The 20,742-nt window shown below is 54.1% G+C and overlaps 1 protein-coding gene across 2 annotated transcripts in view; it reads left to right on the forward strand.

The window, feature by feature from the left end:
- PRKCB (protein kinase C beta) overlaps positions 1-20,742 on the forward strand; it is a 168,455-nt gene that overhangs the window by 121,091 nt on the left and 26,622 nt on the right. For both annotated transcript variants that reach the window (XM_006268410.4, XM_006268409.4), the window contains exons 9-15: positions 86-232; positions 7,742-7,915; positions 11,894-11,985; positions 12,632-12,694; positions 15,200-15,338; positions 20,217-20,297; positions 20,613-20,720. In XM_006268410.4, the coding sequence (XP_006268472.2) occupies positions 86-232; positions 7,742-7,915; positions 11,894-11,985; positions 12,632-12,694; positions 15,200-15,338; positions 20,217-20,297; positions 20,613-20,720 (804 nt within the window). The remainder of the gene's footprint in view (positions 1-85; positions 233-7,741; positions 7,916-11,893; positions 11,986-12,631; positions 12,695-15,199; positions 15,339-20,216; positions 20,298-20,612; positions 20,721-20,742) is intronic.

Here is a 20,742-nt window from a genome sequence, read left to right on the forward strand (position 1 = left end):
CCGTCTTCAAACAGAACAAAACATTTTGCCTTATCATTTTCAACTCTTTTTTCCTCCCTCCCCACCACCTCCTTCCCTCTTGCAGAGAGCCAAGATCGGCCCGGGGTCGAAAGCGGCAGACGAGAAGACGCAGAATGCCATTTCCAAATTTGACAACAACGGAAGCAGAGATCGGATGAAGCTGTCGGATTTCAACTTCCTGATGGTGCTGGGCAAAGGAAGCTTTGGCAAGGTGCGGTATTCGAAGGCTGTCCGTGCACCTGTGGACAGCATCGCGTTTCGCGTCGTTGGGTCTGCTGCGTTCCCTAGTCTAACCTGGCTCTGCTTCCTGCAGCCCCGGGCTCCAGGCAGCATCTCTCCTCTCCTGTACCCGGGTGCAGGAGCAGCGCCTGTCGTCCGCATGAGTTCCCCGTCTCATTTGATGGTGGTTAAGATGGAGCGAAGTTTGCATGTGAACCTGAGATGTGTAACCAGAGCAGGGGTCCTGCAGTCGCAGGGCGAAGGAGCAAGGGGTGAGAGCACCTGGCTCCACGTCCGTACGTTTGCTGTTGTCCGGAGAGACAAGGCGGGACTCGCTGGAGTCCCCTCCACGGTGCCGTCGGTGGGGATCGCGCTGGGATCCCTCTGCAGCACTAGACACGGCCCCTGCCCAAAGCAAAACGTCTTGCTGTTGCTCGCATGCTTTTTGGGACGGGAGCTGGTTGCATTTTACATCCTGGGAATGGCCGTTGTTCCCCACCCGCACGGTGTCCTTGGACGGCGGGAGCAGGGCACGGGGCGCGCGGGCTGTCGCTGCTCTTCGGGGCGCTGGGCAATGTCTGATGTTTCTCAGCGATGGCGAGCTCGGAGGCTGCTTACTTCACTGCAAAAATGAGAAATGCTCTTGGTGGAAGCAGGGCTCGGGTGTTCCCTGAAAGCGCTTTTCTTTCCTGTTCATCTTCCCCCCCAACACACACCTGATGTGGTCATTGCAAACCTGCCTGAGCCCTTTAATTGACTTCACAGACCGCTTTATAAGCAGAAGCAGGATTGCTTTTGTGGCGTAATCGGGGGACTCGGCGTCTTCATTTGGCTTGGGGTTTTGCCAGTTTATGGTGATTTGCATTCCCTGTTCCAGTGCTCAACTTGTGCTTTGCTTCGTGGTCTAGCCTAGGCGGAAGGATGTTTTTCCCCCTTTGTTGGTAGATCGGCGCCGTGTTCTCTGCCGCGACAGATGGCCTGGCGTTTGAGTCTTTACTGAGGTGTTTTCATAGGGGTCAAATTGTCCTCCACCTCCGTGCACGTGTCCGAGGTGGGCTGGCGAAAACGGACGTGGCACTGACGTGCGGTGGCATATCTCTTCTGGGCTCTGCGGCTCATCTGTACCGCTGTTCAGAGATATTCCCATTTTGCAGATGGGAAAACTGAGGCTCCATCTGCAAAATGGGAATCTCTCTGAACAGCGGTACAGAAGGAGCCGAGATGAATGCCTGCATTTCCACCCCCAACCCGCTGAGCTCATTGCGATGCTCCCGGGAGGAAGCCGTCTATGGAAAGTCTTGGCACGGGGTCTCCGGAGAGGGCTGTGGCTGACACGTGATTTAATAAAACCAAAGCCATGGCAAAGATAAAGGTAGTCCCATTTGTTCGATTGCTTTTGCCTTTAAATAACAGCCAACCCCCACATCCAGAGCTCTAGACCCCCTAACGATTAGCATCCTCCCAGCGGTATTCAGCAAACGCACGCAAATGAATTCAGCCCCTCGATCCCTCGGCCGAACCCGCTTCGAAGCCACAGGAGCACGCCGCGCGCGTCTCCCCCAGACCGAGCAAAGAGATGCAGAAAGCGAGCGCGTTCGGCAGAAGGCGCTTTATCGCAGCCCTGAGCAAGGACATTTGCAGACGGGGATGCTGGTGAAATCTTAACTGAAAGCCAGTTGTGGCTTTTGCCCCCTCTCCACCCAATTAATCCCTTCTGAAGCCTCCCGCGCGGCATCTGGGAGTTGTGGAGCTTTTCCTCCTGTTTTTAATTTGAGAAACATGAACAACCCCCTCCGTTGGCTCCCCGGCTTATATAATGGGAAAGTGTGACTGAAGCTGTTTTGTGGAACAGACTGTTATAAATATGCTAATTAGTGCTTGTTAAAACAGAACATGGGCTTATGTGATTAGAGCCAGCTCGGTTCGCGCGTGCGCCCACGGCTTACGGGGGTAGCATCCCCTGGCTTGTCTTCTCATCCTCTGCTCCAGAGACATCCTTGCACGCGCTGGACTCGGCGGCTCCAGCTGCCCGCACCCCTGGCCAAGGGGCATCCAGGAGGGCACTTCCGAGGGATCGAAGCTTTCCTGAGTTTGGCAGAGAGCACGTCCTTAATTATCATCGTTATTCATGTCCCCCGTGGCTTCAAATCCGCCCGGAGGGCCTCGACTCCCTGCCCTGCCTCGAGCGAGGTCGTGGGGCAGGAGGGACGCCCCATCATGCGGCACGTCGCGGTCTGGGGTGCATCTCGTTCCCTGCGGGTGCCCAGGCGCCTGGGCTCTGCCGTGCAGGTGGGGGAAGCGAACCCGGCCCGAGACGTGCGCGGCTGGCTGAGCAGTAATTTGGGTCCGTCACAGCCGCTTCTCGCAGCCTAACCCCTCCACTTGCATGTTGTGCTGTACACTGTCAGCCTCCTTCTCCCGAGCCATTGATTTTTAGATTCAAAGAGCTGCGCGAGTGTAATCAAACCTATTTCCGCGAGTCCCTGGAATAAGCACGTTAACCCTTTGGCAGCAGGAGCTCAGATTTGCTGCTTAGTATTCTCCTCGCTCGCCGGCGGTGGCTAGCCGGCATCAGGGAAATGCGGATATTGCCCTCAGTGGAGTTGAACAAACCTGTTCGCTTTTCATCCAGAGTTGGAAGCTCTCCGGTTATTATGCTGGAGCCTTCCCAAGCACATACGCTATATTACAGAAATAAATCAAGTTAAATATCAACTTATTGTGCACTCGGGGAAAAAATATCGCGCTCGGTCTTCCAGAGCGTGTGCAGTAGGCGGAAACCCACGGCAAGGGCTGGCGTGGCAGCGCGGGGGAAGGAGCCGTCCTCGCGTCTCGTGGCTGCCGGGGGACAGCTGTAGGCTTGTCGGCAGTGCCGGGGGGCCACGTGCCCCGCGCGTGCATGCATCGTCCTCGCCGACCCTGCACCGCCTCGGCGCGCTCTTGGGCTGGGCGCCGGCCGGCACGCCGACCCTCCTGGGCTGCCCCGGAGGAGCCGACAGCTAGAACCGAGGGGATTTCTCCAAGTGCAGCCCTTGCCGTTCCCCAGGCCCGTTGGACTTGGCAAGGCCTCGGGTCGTTTTGCTTGGCTCGACTGCAAATCTTGAGAAGTTAAATGTGCAACTTGCTCGTGTATTTGGGGCGAATCTCTCTGTCGTGCTCTCAAGCTGTCGCTCGTTCCTGGGGGTTTTCTGGCTGACTCCTTTGCTTCTGCGGGGCGGGTTAGCAGGGGGAGAGGGGCTGGTGGGTCCCACGAACACTTCCAAGGTTTATTTTTACCTGGGGCAGCGCCTGGACCTTGCAAGAAGTTGTTTGCAGACCGAGCCCTGCAACGGGCTGGTCGTTGGGGAGGGCACAGCAGAGACGCGGACCGCTGGGGCCGTGCTTACTTTGGCTCTCCCGCTCTTGCTCACCTGGAAATTTCACCTGCCGAAGGGCTCGCTGGCATCAACCTTTCTCGTGGAAAACCTCGACTTTGGAGGGTTGAGGCTTTCTGATGAACGCTCGCTGTGTGCTCAGCTTCGTTAAGGATGTCAGCAGGCTTCCTTGACCAAATTAAGTTGGCTTGATTCCTCCTCCACCACCTCCCTCCCCTGCTTCCTTTTATATTGCACTTATTTGTTTTTAATTCACTGCAAAATACATTGAGAGTTGCTGCAGGCTGCCCTCCAACGCCCGTTTCTTTTTTATCCGGAGACTTTGGTTGCAGGGAGGCCCGGTAGACATGGATCCCTGATGTCCGTCCATCCAGAGAGGGGAGAGAGGGTGTAGAGATACCTGAACCGGTGGTTCGGGGCCTGGGGGAGTTTAGCTTCAGTCGCAGAGAGCGGGCTCAGTCACGTCTGTGCTGCATTGCAGACGTGCCCTTCCCACGTCATATCGATGTGCCTGGTTGGTCCTCAGCTGCTGAGATGAAGCAGGATGGATGGGAGTAGCAGCAGGTAGGAGCAAGATGGCCCTGAAGACAGGAGCATAAACCTCCCCATTGGTTTTCTGCTTAAATCTGCATAAGCCAGGACCTGTATTCTTATGCAGCGACTCCATCCTTGGAGGTTTTGAAGACCTGCCTTGGCAAAACATGAACTAGTCAGGGCTGGCCCTGCTTTGAGCAAGGGGTTGGATTAGATGCAACCTCCCGAGGTCCCTCCAACCTGCATTTTTTATGATCCTTTGACTCCGGGACCTGCCACTGCATGCACGGTCCTTCCTACCGGGCCGAGGACGAGACGCAGCAGTCAGTCGTGCAGGTACACGCTCGGGGGTGGCTCACACATGGGGTTACTCCAGATGTGCACCTGCATGGCCGAAACCTAGGCGAGGCCCCACAGGCCTGACCATTCAACGTGAAGCAGAGTGATACGGGTTTTTGCAGCATATGTTTCTCCCGTGCAAACGAGCCCTGCTTTTCTGCCGACAGACGCCGCGGCAGCTGTAAGGGTAGATGCTCTCTTCTGCATGCCGGCGATGCGCTGTTGCTGGGCTTTGCCCCGTACCCGACACTTCCAGCTCAAACCTGGCAGCAGCTTTTCACTTTTGATTTTGCACCAGGGCAAATCGCTGCCTCGCTCCACGGCAGAGGCGAAGCTGGCTGGCGGGGCCGCGGCGGCGCCCTCCGATTTGATGGGAGCGGCGCGCAGACGCTGCGCTAGCCCCATCCATCCGCTAATGGGATGTTCGCCCGGGAGCGCTAGACGCCAGATGAGTTCAACCCCACCGCATGATCATCTGCAGTCCCCAAACTCTGTTCTCCGGTGGCTGCTTTTATCTTGAAATTTAATCAATTTTCTCTTTGTACCTCGGGGAAGACTTCCTGGCGTGTTTATTTCGGAGTGTGTTTGGTTACCAGAAAGATGCAGCCTCCTTCGCGGAGGCTCCCAGGCACCTCATCTTTTCAAAGCGTCGGCTGTCGTCCCGAGTCTGTGCCGCAGCGCCGTGTCCGGGAGCGGCACGCAGCCTGGCCATCCTTTCAAGAAGGCAGCCTTTGTTGCACGAGGCTGGAGACGCCAGCTCCAGAGATGCCCGGTCCTTTCGGGGTGGGTTGGGACCAGCAAGGCTGAGCCTGGCATCTTCCAGGCACCCGCGTTACAGTTTATTCCTCCCCCCTGCTTCCAGATCCGTCGCTCTGCCCAAGCCACTGCCAAGCAGTCTCCCTGTCCCCGGTGTGGCCCGAGCCCTTTGCTTTGGATAAACGAGACTTGACTCTGTTGATTAAAATCCAATCAGGGTGACTTGTAAATCTCGAGAGCCCCTACGAGCGCGGAGAGGATCGATGAATAATGTCCCTTCGATCCTAACAAATCAGAAGAGATTGCACCGTGCAAGCGGGCAGACTAGTACAGTTTTAACCCCAGGCTTATGTGTTGCAGTATCCATAAAACTTCCCAGGCATTAACCGGATAATTGCTACGAACGGTCTTGCAAGAGGGGTGACTTCTGCAAAGCCAGCTGTGTGGCGGAGGGACAAGCAGGGTGGAGGTCTGGTTCGCTGCCATGCATCGTTTGCAGCAGTCGACCCCTGCAAGGAGATTCTGGCTCCTAACCCCCCGCTCTGTCTGCAGCATCTCTCTGCAGGTCGCAATCCCTGTCTTTTGAAAAAGCACCAAGGCTCCTGAGCTCCTGGGTGCACCAAGGTTTTTGGAAGTGGCTTGAATCTGCAGGCAGCTGAAAACAGCCCTCCTGACGGTGTGAATTGCCTGAGGTTGCCTCTGCTGGTAGAGGGGCACCACTGAGTGTCCCAAATGCTGACCCTTTCATGGGGATATAAATGTCGATGTTTTTTTGCCTAAGCCAGTTGTTTGCAACCTTATGTAGACTTGTTCCCCTTGCTAGACTCAAGGGCTCCCTTAGCAGATGCCAGCTTTTAGCTCTCACTCATGTCCTGACTCTGGAAAAATAATAGAGTGGTTCTTCTTCTCTTGCAAAATGCTCAGAGAGACCACAGCAGGCCTGAGTGGTTTAGGCGCTCTGGATTCCTGTTTGAAATCTCTGGGCTTCTCTTGTGAATCGTGCATCGGTGTTTGCACGCCTAACAGCGCTCACGTCGCGTGGCACCTTTCCGAGGATCTCGGGGTGCCCCTGGGGAGTCTGGTTGAGAATCGGTGGTCCGAATACTTGGACTGCGTTCAGGAGCTTTGCTTGCTTCTCATCGTCACGCAACACAAGGCTGAATTCAGCACCGTGACCCTCGTTTCAACTTAAAGCTCCAGATCTTTGGAGCTATTCTGGGTTTGCAGCGGTGTGACGGAAGAGAATTGGGCTCCGTCTGCCACGTGTGATGAAACCCTGCTCAATGCTGAGTTGAACCTTGATGTTCTCGCTGGGCTTCGTCTTCCTCGGGTCATGCAAAGCCTGGCGTTTTTGCTGGAAATCCAGGCTCTTGCCGTTCACAACTAGTCCGCCGAGTCTTCTAGCGTTTTCTTTGCAGATCTGCTGTGGTCTAAATGATCTCTGTTCCACTCAATTGGTGCTGATTTCCCATAATTTATTTTCAAAGTGTCTTAACTCTGTTCCTGTTGTGACCTGAGGATTTCAACAGTTTCTTTTAAATGCAGAGTAATTCAGTTCTGCTGAATATTTGAATTCAACGCAACGAGGGGGAGAGAAAACAAGAAGCAAAACACGGTCTCCGGTGACCAGGGTTTATTTCGGAAGCAGTCCCACAGCAAACTGGAGCAATGTGTCTTAATAACGGGCAGGGTGTCGATGGGATTTTTTTTCCAGGTTCCTCATTCAGGGCGATTTGATTAATGAGAGAGAGTGGTTTTACCAGGAGGCAGTGCAGCCCGGTTTATAATCGTAAATACATCTGCAAAGCGACTCAGTTGGTTTAAAATACTAGGTGAGCAAATTCTTCTGCAAGAGATAAAGCAGTTGCTGAGCTCAGGATGCAGGAATAACTGTGTCTTGGTGACCATGTGTAGCACTGGAAACCCCGGTGCCTTTTGCCCCTGCCGGGCAAAGTGGAAGGGAATTAGCTTCATTGGTTCAGTTTTTGCCACTGTTGATAGGCTTGAAAGTGTCCTAATGTCCATGGCAGCTCCACACCTTGAGAGCCACCGCATCTGGTGGCAGCTCCCAGGTGGAAGTTGGGCTCATGACTGAGGTGCTAGCCAGGGGTTCGAGAGGTCTGGGCAGTGCTGCTGACCCCCTGCCTGACCCTGCGTGGGTTTTAGGTGCTGAGATCAGTCAGGCCCTTGGGGCGCTTGTACACGTCACGGCGTTTGTGGCACTTGTGGAAATCTCATTTGGGGTGGGAACCTTCAGGCCCCTCCACCCCTTTAAAAAATTGCCCCATGGTATGTCTGTGCTGCTGTTCCCCACTTTCACCTGGGGAATGAAAGCACCGAGTCCCCTCGCAGGGATGCTGGGAGGATGCATTCACGACTGCTGCCACGGTCCTGGGGGGCACAAACCCAGCGTGGAGCTCCTGGCGTGTGGGATGGCGAAGCAGAAGCTCAGCGGATGGGGCTGCCTCTTGTCATCTCCCCCCTTCTTCCCCACGCAGGTCATGCTCGCGGAGAGGAAGGGCACAGACGAGCTCTATGCCGTTAAGATCCTGAAGAAGGACGTCATTATACAGGACGACGACGTGGAGTGCACCATGGTGGAGAAGCGCGTGCTAGCGCTGTCCGGGAAGCCTCCCTTCCTAACGCAGCTCCACTCCTGCTTTCAAACAATGGTAAGTGTGCGGCGGCATTCCCATCACCACGGGCTTGTGCAAACCGCTTCTCTGAGCGGCATCGCTTGATTAATGACCTTGTTTCGCACGCCAGGCTAAGAACCAGACGGGGAGTGCCCGCCTGGTCAAGGCTGCAATGGAGATTGGAAGTGTTGCCGGTCTTGGGGAAGGGGCTCTGTCTAACCAATCCAGATAGGAAATGAGACTTCCTTCCTGCCACTATCCCATCCTCCCTGGCCCCCATGATCAGAGCACACCACACACTTAGAATAATAGAAAGTTAGGGCTGGAAGGGAGCTCAGGAGGTCACATCTAGTCCAACCCCTGCTCTAAGCAGGACCAGCCCCAACTGCATCATCCCAGCCAAGGCTTTGTCTGCCCAGCTCTTGAACGCCCCCAAGGATGGAGACCACCACCTCTGTGGGTCACCTGTCCCAGTGCTTCACCCTCCTAGCGAGAAAGCTCTTTCTAATATCTAACCTAAACTTCCCTTGCTGCAGCTGGAGCCCATTGCTTCCCCTCTACCTCGGGGAGGGGCTGACACATTGCAGGGGACTCTGGAAATGCCTGCTCATACATTGCCCAATTTGCATGCAAAAATGGAGGCAGGAAGGAAAACACTGGCTTTGTGCATGCTTAAAAATGGAGGCTGGGGTGGAAAGAAGCCAGACCTCTTGAAGTCTTATCATCGGCCAACCTTTGGCTGAATTGGATCCAGCTGCTTAGGAAAGACCCTTTGCTAGGAGCTGAGTTATAACCCAGAGAGCAGAATGGAATTGTTTCCCCCCCCCCCCGTAAGAGGCGCTGTGGGGAATGACAAGGCCGAGCTGGTGGTGAATCCTAATAAGTCCAGGAAACGCAGCCTGCAACGGGCATGCTATTAAACTTGTGCAAATCAGAACTGGGGGGAGAAGCTTCTTTAAAGCAATCTCTGGCCAGATGCTGAGCAACACGTCAACAAAAATGCCCAGGTACTTGTCAGCCGGAGCAGGGAGCAGTAATCGGCAGAGTCCTTTAGACAGGCAACAATGCAGCCGAGGAGGATTACATTTTAATAGTATCCCAGCAATTTGATTTACCAGCCATTCAGAGTATTGAAAGCGTGTGGACCAGCTTTGCAGTACCGTAATCAAAATATGGCAGGGGAAGCTATTTCACTCACCATCTTTGTGACATCTGAAGTGAGTCAGTGCAGGATTATTTCTAGGAGACCTACAGTAGCTTAATAGTAATCATATTTGTAATGTAATCAAAATGTGTAGCCGAGTGTATTATCAAATGCAAGCACAAAGCACTTTGATTTCTGAGAGCACTGTCTAGAGCGCGGTTCCCAGCCTGGGCTGTTAGTGCAGTCGGCCAAATCCACATCTTAAAGAATGAGGAGAGGTGAATGAATAAGAACGGCTGTTCAAGCCTATAGGAGAAGTCCCCGAGCCTCACACCCTTGCCTGCCGGGAGCTTGTGGACTGGAAGAAATGAGTCTGAGTCACAGCATCATTATATAGCAGGAGGTAGGATCACAGGATTACAGAAAATGAAGGTTGAAGGGAGCTCAGGAGGTCACATCAAGTCCAACCCCCTGCTCCAAGCAGGACCAGCCCCAACTACATCTTCCCTGCCAAGGCTTTGTCTGCCCGGGTCTTCAAAACCTCCAAGGGTGCAGATTTCACCACCTCTGGGTGACCTGTTCCAGTGCTTCACCACCCTCCTAGTGAGAGAGTTTTTCCTAATATCCAACCTAAACTTCCCTTGCTGTAGCTTGAGCCCATTGCTCCTTGTCATTGTGGCAGGCCAGTAGGGGGCGCTCCTGCGTTGAGCCTCCCACCTCACTACGCCCGTCCACCTTCCGGACTCCACGTGTCCCTCCAGGGGTGCCTAAGCCCTGGCAGACCCCCTTTTGAGCCCCACCGCAGAGTCCGTGGGTAACGTATGCTGCCACCACCCCGAGAAGGGACTGTCTGGGGCCTGCGTCCCTGGGGAAACACAGGCCTAATAGTCCTATGGGTACTCGACCCAATACAAGAACTTGGGGCACTTCCCCAAGTCGGGGCCCAAAAAGGATAGTCTCCCTTAGTCCGCAGATCCAAGGGGCCTCCTGGGCATAATTAAACCCACCCCTCAATAAGTCTCCTACACCAGTCACAAAGGAGAACTTTATTGGTTACAGAGGGTAGGGTTAGAATAGGGTCCAGGGTAGAGCAATATCAGAGAAATCCCATAGAGCAAACTCCTGTGGCTGGGGTAGCCTTTGATCTCGCATCTGAGCTACTGCAAGCTGTATATCTAGGTGGCTCTCAGGTAGGTTACCCACAAGTATCATCCAGAGGCTGCTGGAGATTCCCTCTGGAGGCAGGCGGTTCCCTGATCACGAGTTTTGAGAAAGAGAGCCAGTTTCAGATGGTCCAGCTCTTCTTTGTTCCTGAGTATCCCTCGTGGCTGCCGCCCCCCCCTCCTGTGCAGTCCTTAACTTATATAGCCCTTGTGACCTCATTTACCTGGTCCAATGGAGGCCAGCACCTGTTGGCTGTGAGCCAACCAATTTGAAATACATCACTAGTTGCCGGGCAGACTCTAGCCCACCAGGAAGGAAGCCCCTCACCCAGGTATGTGATGCCAGTCACGTGGGCAGAGGGAGCAGGTTTCCCCCCTCCCTCAGGAATGTGTCCAGCTCAGGTTACCCAAAGAGATAGGGTAAGGTGTGTGTCCTCTGCTGGGCCCATCCTAATCACAACTGTCACCGACCAGAGACTTCGGGGAGAGACAAAGGTAGCTTTCTGCCACAGGCCTGTCACCTGCCCCCACTGAGAACAACCTGGCTCCATCCTCTTTGCAGCCCCCCTGCTATCAAATCCCCCTCAGTCTTCTCTTCTGCAGACTAAATCAGCCCATTTCCCTCCGCCTCTCCTCACAGTCCTGTCCCGCAGCCCCACAGCCATTTTCGTTGCCCTCCGCCGGACTCTCTCCAGCTCATCCACATCCTTCCTAGAGCGCGGCTAGGAGATGGGACCTGGCGAGTGTCCTGCCTTTCCTTCCAGCTGCACTGCGGAGCAAGGCAGGATGAATTCGAACTCAGCAGCTGATCTGCAGAACGAAGAGCTCGTGGGCCCAAACGCTTCCACCTTCTCCACCTGGGTTGTAGGACACGAGGGAGGGGGGCTGCTTCCCTTGGGGTGGCTGAGCCCAACCAGACGCCCCAGGAGCACACCGGCTTCCAGCAAGTTCGTTTTCCCGGCGCTTATGCAACCCTGGTGCTTTTTTCCTTTTCCAAAGATAGGAACCAGGGTGGCGTTTCATCGCTGGGTGTGCATCCCCCCGCCTGCAGCCAGACGAGCCATCTGGCTGCTTTTATTCATAAAACAACTTCTTTTTAAGCACAAACGCGCTGTCTTGCTCTAGACGGAGGGAAGCTCAGGCCCTGGTTGTATGACAGTAGCCATCTCCTTAATAGCCTTCTCCCTTGACATTGATTGATGTGTTTAGGAAACAGATGCAAACAAGCTGAATGCTGTTTTGCTTCTGAGTTATTACCGTGAGGGAATTAGTGCGATTGGGATTTGTGGAAACAACTGTCCCCTTGCCTGGTGTGGAGCTGGATCGTGAGCGGAGAGGCGGCTTCGCTGATAATACTGAGTGCGGCGTTTCCTGGCCAGCTTCATTGCAGACCCGCTCTGTCCCAGATCCCCCCGGGCAAATCAGCAGCTTTCCATGAGACTCCAGCAAAGAGCGCCCCGTGCTTTGACGGGAGCTGGCGTGTCTGTCTGGCCACCCTGCACCGTGCGGATCCAGACATAGTTGGCACTGCGTGGCAGGGGCCAGCGATTGCAATTAAGCACTTATAATATATAATGACAGACCTGGGGCATTTTGCAGAGGCACAAATGGCCCTTCTGTGCCGCTGACAAACGAGCCCCCAGCCTGCGGCTTGGCTGAATGACATGCTCTGGTGCAGCTGCTGTTGATTTTCATCTTGTTCTCTAGGATCGCTTGTATTTTGTGATGGAGTACGTGAACGGCGGCGACTTGATGTACCAGATTCAGCAAGTCGGGAGGTTTAAAGAGCCGCATGCTGTGTGAGTCCCGTGTGAGCGTTTGTGCTTTGGGGGAGGCGCTGCGTGCTTCGGAGTAGCGCAGCCGGGAGCCTGGGCAGCAGGAGAGGAGGGACATGCCTCGGGTGGGGAGCTCAGGGATGTCGACCAAGGGTGCATTCAGCGGTGTTGGCTCCGCTCGCTCTTCTGAACTGCGCATCACCATTTATTTCACCAGATGCTTAATAAGTTAAAAGCCTCAACAGATATTAGGTGGTTTGGGATCACCCACCTGTGCAAGGGGAGCCACATCCCTGTGTCACGACCCCCCAAAGCACGCAGCTGGTCCAAGACGACATGCAGCTTTGCATGCAGTATCCCACCCGGTCCTGGTAACGAACTGCCAGAGATTGTGTCTCTGTGTTTTTAATGAGAGTCTGTGTAATCAGAAGTGAAAGCCACACACTAGCCCGCAGCAACCCAATCGTATTATTATGACCCCTGTGGGGCACGCGCCAAGTTATGTCACCGCCGTGTGATCCTCGTCCAGTATTTTCACAGCGCAACTGTCTTGATCCTTCAGTGCCGCGCACCCAGCATGCTCCATCCTGTGTAATTAGATTGGAAGGCTTTTCATTTTAATTTATCTGCATTAATTATCTGCGTCTTCCTGTTAAATCTTTCATTTCAGATTCTATGCGGCTGAAATTGCCATTGGCCTCTTCTTCCTGCAAAGCAAAGGCATCATTTATCGGTAGGTGAGCATGTATCTCCATCTCTTCCCCCTCTCGAACGAACTTCCGAACAAACCGGGCTCTGCTTTTTGTGCTGATTTGCAGCTGGTGCTTCAGGCTCGAGGATGCAGCGGCCTCGCATTCAGCCTTCTTCAAGGGCCATCCCCGTGTCACGGCTCCCAGCTTGGCAGCGCTGAATATATCTGCCATGAATGGCGCTTGGTGGCCTGTTAATGTCACTGGCTTACGAGCAAGTGTTTGCCTTTAGGTTTTGTAGGGAAGAGAGCTCATAAAAGTAGCTTTGATGCTTTTCCTGCCACACTTGCACACTCGCTCTCTCACGTTTCTCTTTGCACGTCATAAATCATGGCCAGCAGGGTGGATTGATTGAGATGTGGGCTTTACATTAAGGCATTACTTTCTCATTATTGAGGCTTAAATGAAGTGCTTATGAGTGGCTTGTCCTGAGACTGCTCGTATAAACCTGATGCTTGCTGTTCAGAGGCCTGTGCTTCGTTGCATCGGGCAGCGTGCCTTGCACCATTGCTGGCACCTAGTAGCTGGGTGGTGTGCCATTGCTCTCCCAGGCTGGAGTCCCCACAAGGTCCAAGGAGGGCAAGAGCCCCCGTAAGCACTGCCAGCTGCCACTAACGGCCCGGGGAAACCAAATGCCAGCTCCGCACGGACGCACTGAGGAGCTACCGCAACTCTGCTCCAAAGACCAGAGAAGTGGGGGGCCCTGGCGCTTGCCCCTTGGGGTCTTTTCTCCCTCTCTGCAATTACATGTTGCCTCACACATGTCTGTCCGTGGCCTATCCGCGTGCTCAGCTCCGCCGCTATATTTAGAACAAAGAGAAAATAAAAAATAACAAAAAGGAAGAAACTTAAAAAGCAAGAGGTTGCAAATTCCCTGCGTTTTCATGTTGTTGAGCAAAGATTTGTTTAGCTGGAACGGAGGGCGTCTTCCTTCCCGGGCTGGTTTTGCAGATCAAGGGATCTTGGTTCCAAGAGGAGCTAAATGTCATTGTCCTGTGAAACGGGCCCTTTCCCAAATACTGTGCTCCCCGAGGCTGCAGGGTTAGCCCACTCCTGTGCCGGTGGCCCCCAACAATTTGGTGCTGGACCCGCGAGACGGTGCCGTGACTTGTCCGTGCCCTTCAGAGCAGAGCAGGGCAGGGCTGTGTGGTTTCCTGTAGTCTGGAGAGGGCAGAGGGTGGTGGAGCGCACGAAGAGTGGGGTGGGATGAAGGTCAGGTGGGTGAGGAGCGCTGAATATTTAGGGGGATGTTTCCCAGCCTCTTGCAACGGACTCCGCCATAGCCCCCAATTAGAGAAAAATCCTGGTTGTTAGCTTTGGAACAAAGTCAGGGTGTGAAAAGGGCACGCCCGGGAATGACCTTTAACGATCAAGCAAACCACCCCCCCAATGCTCCTTTATCGGGGCTCGGCTGCCTCGCTGCACGCTGCGCTGGGCTGGAGGCTCTCGGGGAGACCTCGGGTGCCCTGAATCACCGAGGTGCTGTTAAAGTCCATGGAGCTGCACTTATTTATGCTAGCTGGGGATCTGGCCCTGTCTGCGGAGGGGAGGGCGTGAATATTGCTGCAATGCTCAGTTCGTGTCCCGGCCCGTTGGCTTGTCAAAGAGATTGGTGGCCCCTCCGTGCCCGTGGCGGTTGATGGCAATCGGCTCAGAGTTCGCGGTTTATACCCTGAGCACAGGCCGCTCGGTCTCCTGTCTGGTGGCCTCGCCCTCGCTATCGGGCAGTGTCTCGGCGCACACACCGTTTCCCAAACTGGAGCACTCGGAGCATTGCTTCGTTGCACAGAGCATAAATAAGCCCGGAGCAATGCAGACCGCTTAAGTGCTCGGTAATTGCGTGGGAGACGATCAGCTATAACTGAAGCACTGAGCACGTCCCAGCCGGTTCCCCATAACTCACTGGCCAGGACAAGAGCCTGACCCAGGGCTCTCGACAGCAAAAGCCACGTGGTTTTGTAGCTCGAGTTAAGCAGCCCAGCGCTTGGGCCAAGAGCTGGAGCAGACTGTGTCTCGTGTGGGTCGGGATCAGGACGGTGCTGGCTGAGCTGACTTCAGGAAGAGGCGTAGATAAGGCAAGAAGCTTTTCCAGCTCGGAGCGTACCTTATGATTGCTTGCAAACTTGCAAAACTCTTTGAGGTGCACAGAAGCTAGAGAAGAAAAATGATCTATTCAATCAGTGTCCTAGCCAGCACAGGTTTGTCTTTAATGAGTAGTTCCTGGTACTTTGTCCAGCCTGGTATTCATGCAGAATGAACGTTTTTCAAATAAAGCAATCTTGGCTGGCATGCTTCTGATTTCCTTCCTCCCCGTTGTTCCCAGAGCGGCTTTTTATGTTGAGCGCGTGGCGGGGGGTACCCGGGAGAGAGAGGAAACGAGGGACCTTTTGCATGAAGGGACTTGGCTTCCAGATGCCTGTCAGCTTTGCGTACGACCTCGCGCCATTTATGCTCTCGTGTGTAACGGTTGTCTTCCCCTCCCGCTGCAGAGACCTAAAGCTCGACAACGTGATGCTGGATAGCGAAGGGCACATAAAGATCGCCGACTTCGGCATGTGCAAGGAGAACATCTGGGACGGGGTGACCACCAAGACGTTTTGTGGCACGCCTGACTACATCGCCCCCGAGGTGAGCCAGCGAGACGCAGCACGACTTCAGATTGCGGGCGCGGGGGGGTTTCGAGGCTTTGGAAAATAAAAATACCGCCTGGGAACATGGGCTGGCTTCTGCCCTCCTGCTATGGAGAAGCACAAGTGGAGGAAATACAGTGGCTGGGGTGCACTTCTTTTTTCCCTCTTGCAGTGGGTGTGAGGATTGAGTTGCCTTTGCCAGAGGCCCTCAAATGATTATTGTCAGCTGGCTGAGCCCGCCGGCAGCCAGATTGATCTGAATCAGAAAGGAGAGAGGTCTTCTCGGGACGTGGAGGACACTTGCAAAGCACAACGAGAGCTAGAGCTAGCTGGAAATCTCCTCTCGGCTCCAGCAGGAAATGCAGTTTCTGCAACATCGAGCCTAAAAACGTTCAGCCCTGGCCCTCGTGCTGGGGACACGGGCGCCATGCTGCCTAGAGGTGCCATCTGGTGCTCTCTCCCAAGGTGGTACCTTGGAGACTAACTGAGTCAGAGGCAGGAGCTCCTTGCACAGGACGACTCCAGTGGGAGCGGGTGGGCAGAGTGCCATTCGTACTGGTCTTGACTGGCAAACCAGTTGCCTCGGGTAGATGGAGCCTCAACCCTGTTTGTAACGTCTGCTTTTGGGTAGGATTGGAGAAGGGAGGATTGTGGAAACCAGAATGACCAGGAAATAATCTTCCCCCATTGAAGTAAAATCCTCAGGTGTCCCCCGCCGCGTTACAGCGAGAGCCGGCAGCCGTGCGTTGAACGATCACCCTCTCCGTTCGTGCCGAACTGTTCGACGTCTTAAGCCGGGTGTCAGCGTATTATTTTAACGACTGATGGAGTCGTGTATGACAAATGGTGCTAAAAGCGCTGTAGGGGTGCATTTTAATAATTTATTCGGGATAGCCAGTGTTGCGTTTGATCCTAAGTACCTGTCCTCCCTGCAAAAAACATAAACATCAAATCTTCTTGCATTTTGCTGAACGTTCAGTTCGGCGATGAAATATTAATATCTATCCATTTAAATATTTTAGGGAAATAAATCTACTTCGTGGATGTGTCAAATTATGCCCCAGTATTCGAAACAGCGTTGTGTTTTATTACAGCCAGGGAGAGGTTTAATTACTAGTCTAAATGCATGTTACGCAGCCTCGTTCTACCGAGATTAATTCTAGTGTCCTGCTGGCACGTAGCTGTGTTGCTGCATGTGATAAATACTCTTTCAAAGCAGGACAAATGACCTGTTCCCTTGGTATTCTGCTGAGCATTAGTACTTTAAACCCTTATTTTCTTCTGTTTGCTCTAATTTTTGTTTCCTCCAATAGAAAAGCAAAGAATGGAGGAATTAGGATGCAAATTACTAATGGCTTTGGGGATAATTCTAATAGCTAGGCTGTTATTTAGTGCTTATGTACCTGTCGGCTCAAAGGAGGTAAGTAGCATCAAATCCTCGAAAATTTGGGTTGGACGGGAGCTCGGGAGGTCCCATCTAGTCCAACCCCTGCTCCAAGCAGGACCAGCCCCAACTCCATCATCCCGGCCAAGGCTTTGTCTACCCGGGTCTTCAACACCTCCAAGGATGGAGAGTCCACCACCTCTCTCGGTCACCTGTTCCTATGCTTTAACTAACCTTCCAGTAAGAAAGTTTTTCCTAACATCCAACCTCAACTCCCCTCGCTGCAACGTGAGCCCATTGCTCCTTGTCCTGCCGTCTGCCCCCGCTGGGAACGGTCCGGCTCCAATCGGCCGATACCTGTTTTATAAACGGAGAAATCCTGTTCACAGACCTGGTTATGAGAACAGGTGAAAGCCCAGATTGCAGCCCCGGGTGCTCCCCATTGACTTGCTCGGCAGCGGCACATCTTCGAGTTAAAAAGATCCTGCGCCTCTTCCAACCCATTGGCTCAGACTTTGTCTTTTTGACGTTTCCCATCCCTGTGGTTTAAAGCAGCTTGGAAGTGGCCTTCGATTTAACGAAGACTGAAAGCCCCTCCTTGGCAGTAATAGATGATGGGACGAGTCTGTGGCGGGCCAGTCGGGGGCGCTCCTGCGTTGAGCCGCCCACCTCCCCGCGCCCGACCCCCTCCCAGGCTCCGAGTGCCTCCCTGGGGTGCCTCCCGTCCGGCCGACCCCTTCCCTGGAGCACCCCCGCTAGCCTGGGGTCCCGCTGCCACCATCCAAGGCTCTGGACTCACTTCTGGCTCTGCGCGCCTTGGAGAACGCAGGCCTGATCGTCCAATGGGTCCTAGACCCAATACAGGCACTTGGGGCACTTCCCCAAGTCAGGGGCTTATTAGGAAAGTCTCCCTTAGTCCACAGACCTAAGGGGCCTCCTTGGCATAATTTAGACCCACCCCTCAATAAGTCTCCCACACCGGTCCCAAAGGAGAACTTTATTGATTACAGGGGTAGGGCGGAAACAGGGTAAAAGGTAGAGCAGTATCAGAGAAATCTTACAGGAATATCAAAGGAATCCCATAGAGCAAACCAGGGGGGCTGAGGTAGCCGTTTAAACGCATCTGAGTTACTGAAGCTAAATATCTAATCGGATCACTAGTAGCTTACTCACTCTCATCGTCCAGAGGTGGTTGTTGTTTCCTCTGGAGGCAGGGCACTCTTGGAGCATGCGGTGATGAGGAGAGAGCCAGGCTCAGATTCACCTGGATGACCGCATGGCTAATGGCTGACCCCCTTCTTCTTGGACCGAGCCCTTAAATAACCTCTCTGCCCTCAGCAGCCCGGTCCAATCGAAGCTGCCAATACTGGCCACAAGCCGACCCATCTCCCCAGCATCCCTGGCTACCTGGGCCCGCGCAGGGCCGGGTCTTTCCCCCCTGCCCAGGTGACCAGAGCATCGCCTCCCAGGCACCAGGCTTTTGTCATGCAGACCAGGTGGGAGATCCCCACCCTGAGGAATGAAACACCAGCCTCCCAGGCTGGTGGAGACAGATCTCTGCAGAGGGGCACCCACGGTGGCATTTCTGCCACACTGAGTCCACGTCGGACTGTGCAGCAGGTCGCGGCGGTGCCTCCTGAGCTGCTCTGATGGGTCCCTTCTCCAAACTCGCCAGATATGAGAACTGCTCAACTCAGCGTGGCTGTTGCCATCCCGGCTGCGGCCAACACCTGTTTGCCTTTCCGACGATTGAAGAAGTCATTTGAAATGCTCTTATTTAATGCAGATGTGCAGCTTTCTCGTGGCATGGAAGAGGACCAGAGCGCCGGGTGGGCATGGGTGGAAGAGCCAGAGCCTCAGCCACAGACCGGGGAGGAGGGAATAGCGAAATAAAGCCTCACGCATCGCTGTCTGTATGGTTTCCTGTGATTAGCATGTGATTTGCATGCATATTTGAATCTTTTTGGAGTCGGATTCTGTGCTTAGGATGAATAAATTGTGTAATTGTTTTGCGGCGAGTGACAGATGGCAAACCCTAAGGCCCGTCGAGGTCTCCGAGGCCTGTCAGCAGCAGCTAAGCAAATAAACCAGGGCTTGAAGGAACACTTCCAAACAGGTTCCTCTCCCAGAGCCGCCCGCCGGGTCCCTTTGATTCGGAGCCTCGCTGCTGCAAGCCTTCCTCGGCTCTGGCGGCGTCTAGCGATGGCTGCGCGCGCTTGTTTGTTTTATTTCCACTCTAATTTCCTGCCTCTCGCCCAAACCTCCTGCCTTCCCTTGTATCATTTGTACTAAAGAGCAGTCGCTGACGGGTGTGAGAGAGGGAAAGGAGCCAGTGCCAGAGGCTTGTACACGCGGAGGCGCCCGGGAGGCACGATCCCATTCAGACCCAGACGGCGCTGGCCGGGCTGGTGGAATAGCTCAGCATGGCTCTCCTTTGCTCCCAGAGGCCTGGCTGCTGCAACCGTTTCCTTTGTTCGGTAGCACGGCGATTTAGAGAGCTCATGCTAGCAGCACAGGTCGGTGGGGACCACTGTCCCTGGGCTCTTGCAGGGTTTGCCATTAGGAAAAAGGTCCTACCGTGACTTTAGTTTGATACCAGTGCAAACACGAAGGCCGTGTCATTGCAAACAACAATGCACCGCACCAAAAACAAAAGAAGCCGCAGTCTTTTTCAGGCAGTCTTGCAAATAGCCTCATGGTCACTCCCAAACGGTTAGCTGGTCAGTAGAGAAAGTGATGCAGAGCAGGTGCGCTGTCCTGCACCCCCCCCCCCCCGAAATTGGAGACATTTTCATGAAATAAAAGTGGGGTCTAATGTCCCGCGTGCTACGGTTCATACTTCCCGGTGCTCTGGACAGCCTGTTTAACGGCACAGCTCCCCTGCATGCGAGTGGACAGGCAAACTCTATCAAAGCAGCTCTACTGGTTTGTAATGGACTTATTTAACCGTTCCCCAGTTTAACGGCGAGCAGGATGCCATCCGTTTCCAAATGAAGATGACGGTTTGTTGTGTCGCATTTGTGGCGATGAATCTAAAAGACGGGGAGGGAGAGGTGGGCTCCATTTTTGTCCAAATCCGATCATGTTGACTGATGATGTTCCTGTCCTCTCCTGCCCCGTATTGATTTCCAGGCAGGGGCTCAGTTCATCTGGTTTGTTAGAGCTGAGCCTTAGAGCAGACCATATTTTAGGTTTGTTCTGTATTAGTAAAGGTTAGCTGCAAAACCGAAGTGAACGGTCTCTTTTCCCCTCTAATGCTAACCTAGCCCGTGTCCTATGAGGGCAAGGCAGTGCCCTGGCTTTCCAAGGGGTTGAACCCGTCCCGGTCGTGCATGTTTCCAGGACAGCTGAAACGGCTCGTCCATTGCTTCTGAAAAATCAGGTCACCGTTTCCACGTCCTTCTGACCTGGGCTGAGGCTTGGCGTCGCTTTGCCTTGTGCCAGCTGGCTTCAAACAGAAGTGTAATCCCGCTGTTTCTCTGTTGTTTGCAGATAATTGCTTATCAGCCCTATGGAAAGTCGGTGGACTGGTGGGCATTTGGCGTTCTGCTCTACGAGATGCTAGCCGGCCAGGTAATTGCATTGTAATTGGTTCCCGAGGGACTGTGCTAAATGCCGTTTTGAGCAGCTGTTCACGTGTCATTTATTTTTGACCTGGCCAGCCGTGGGGTGCCGTGTTCTTCATGCCAGGCTGGAGTGCACGAGCCGGTCTACCCCCGAGACCGAATCCCCCGGCTGCGGTTCAGGGAGGGATGAGCCACTAAGGAAAGGGACAGCACGGGCCTGGACGCGCGTGCAAGCGAGCAAGAGCGTCCCCGCTGTCGCGTTGCTCTGAGGAGGAGAAAGACGTGCCGCTACACTCCCATTGTGTTCTCTCCTCCTCCGCAGGCTCCTTTTGAAGGTGAAGATGAGGACGAGCTCTTCCAGTCCATCATGGAGCACAACGTAGCCTATCCCAAATCCATGTCCAAAGAGGCTGTGGCGATTTGCAAAGGGGTAAGGCCTGACCCTCGTTTTT

The sequence above is a fragment of the Alligator mississippiensis genome, chromosome 13 (assembly GCF_030867095.1).
Source record: "Alligator mississippiensis isolate rAllMis1 chromosome 13, rAllMis1, whole genome shotgun sequence".
Taxonomy (NCBI): Eukaryota; Metazoa; Chordata; order Crocodylia; family Alligatoridae; genus Alligator; species Alligator mississippiensis.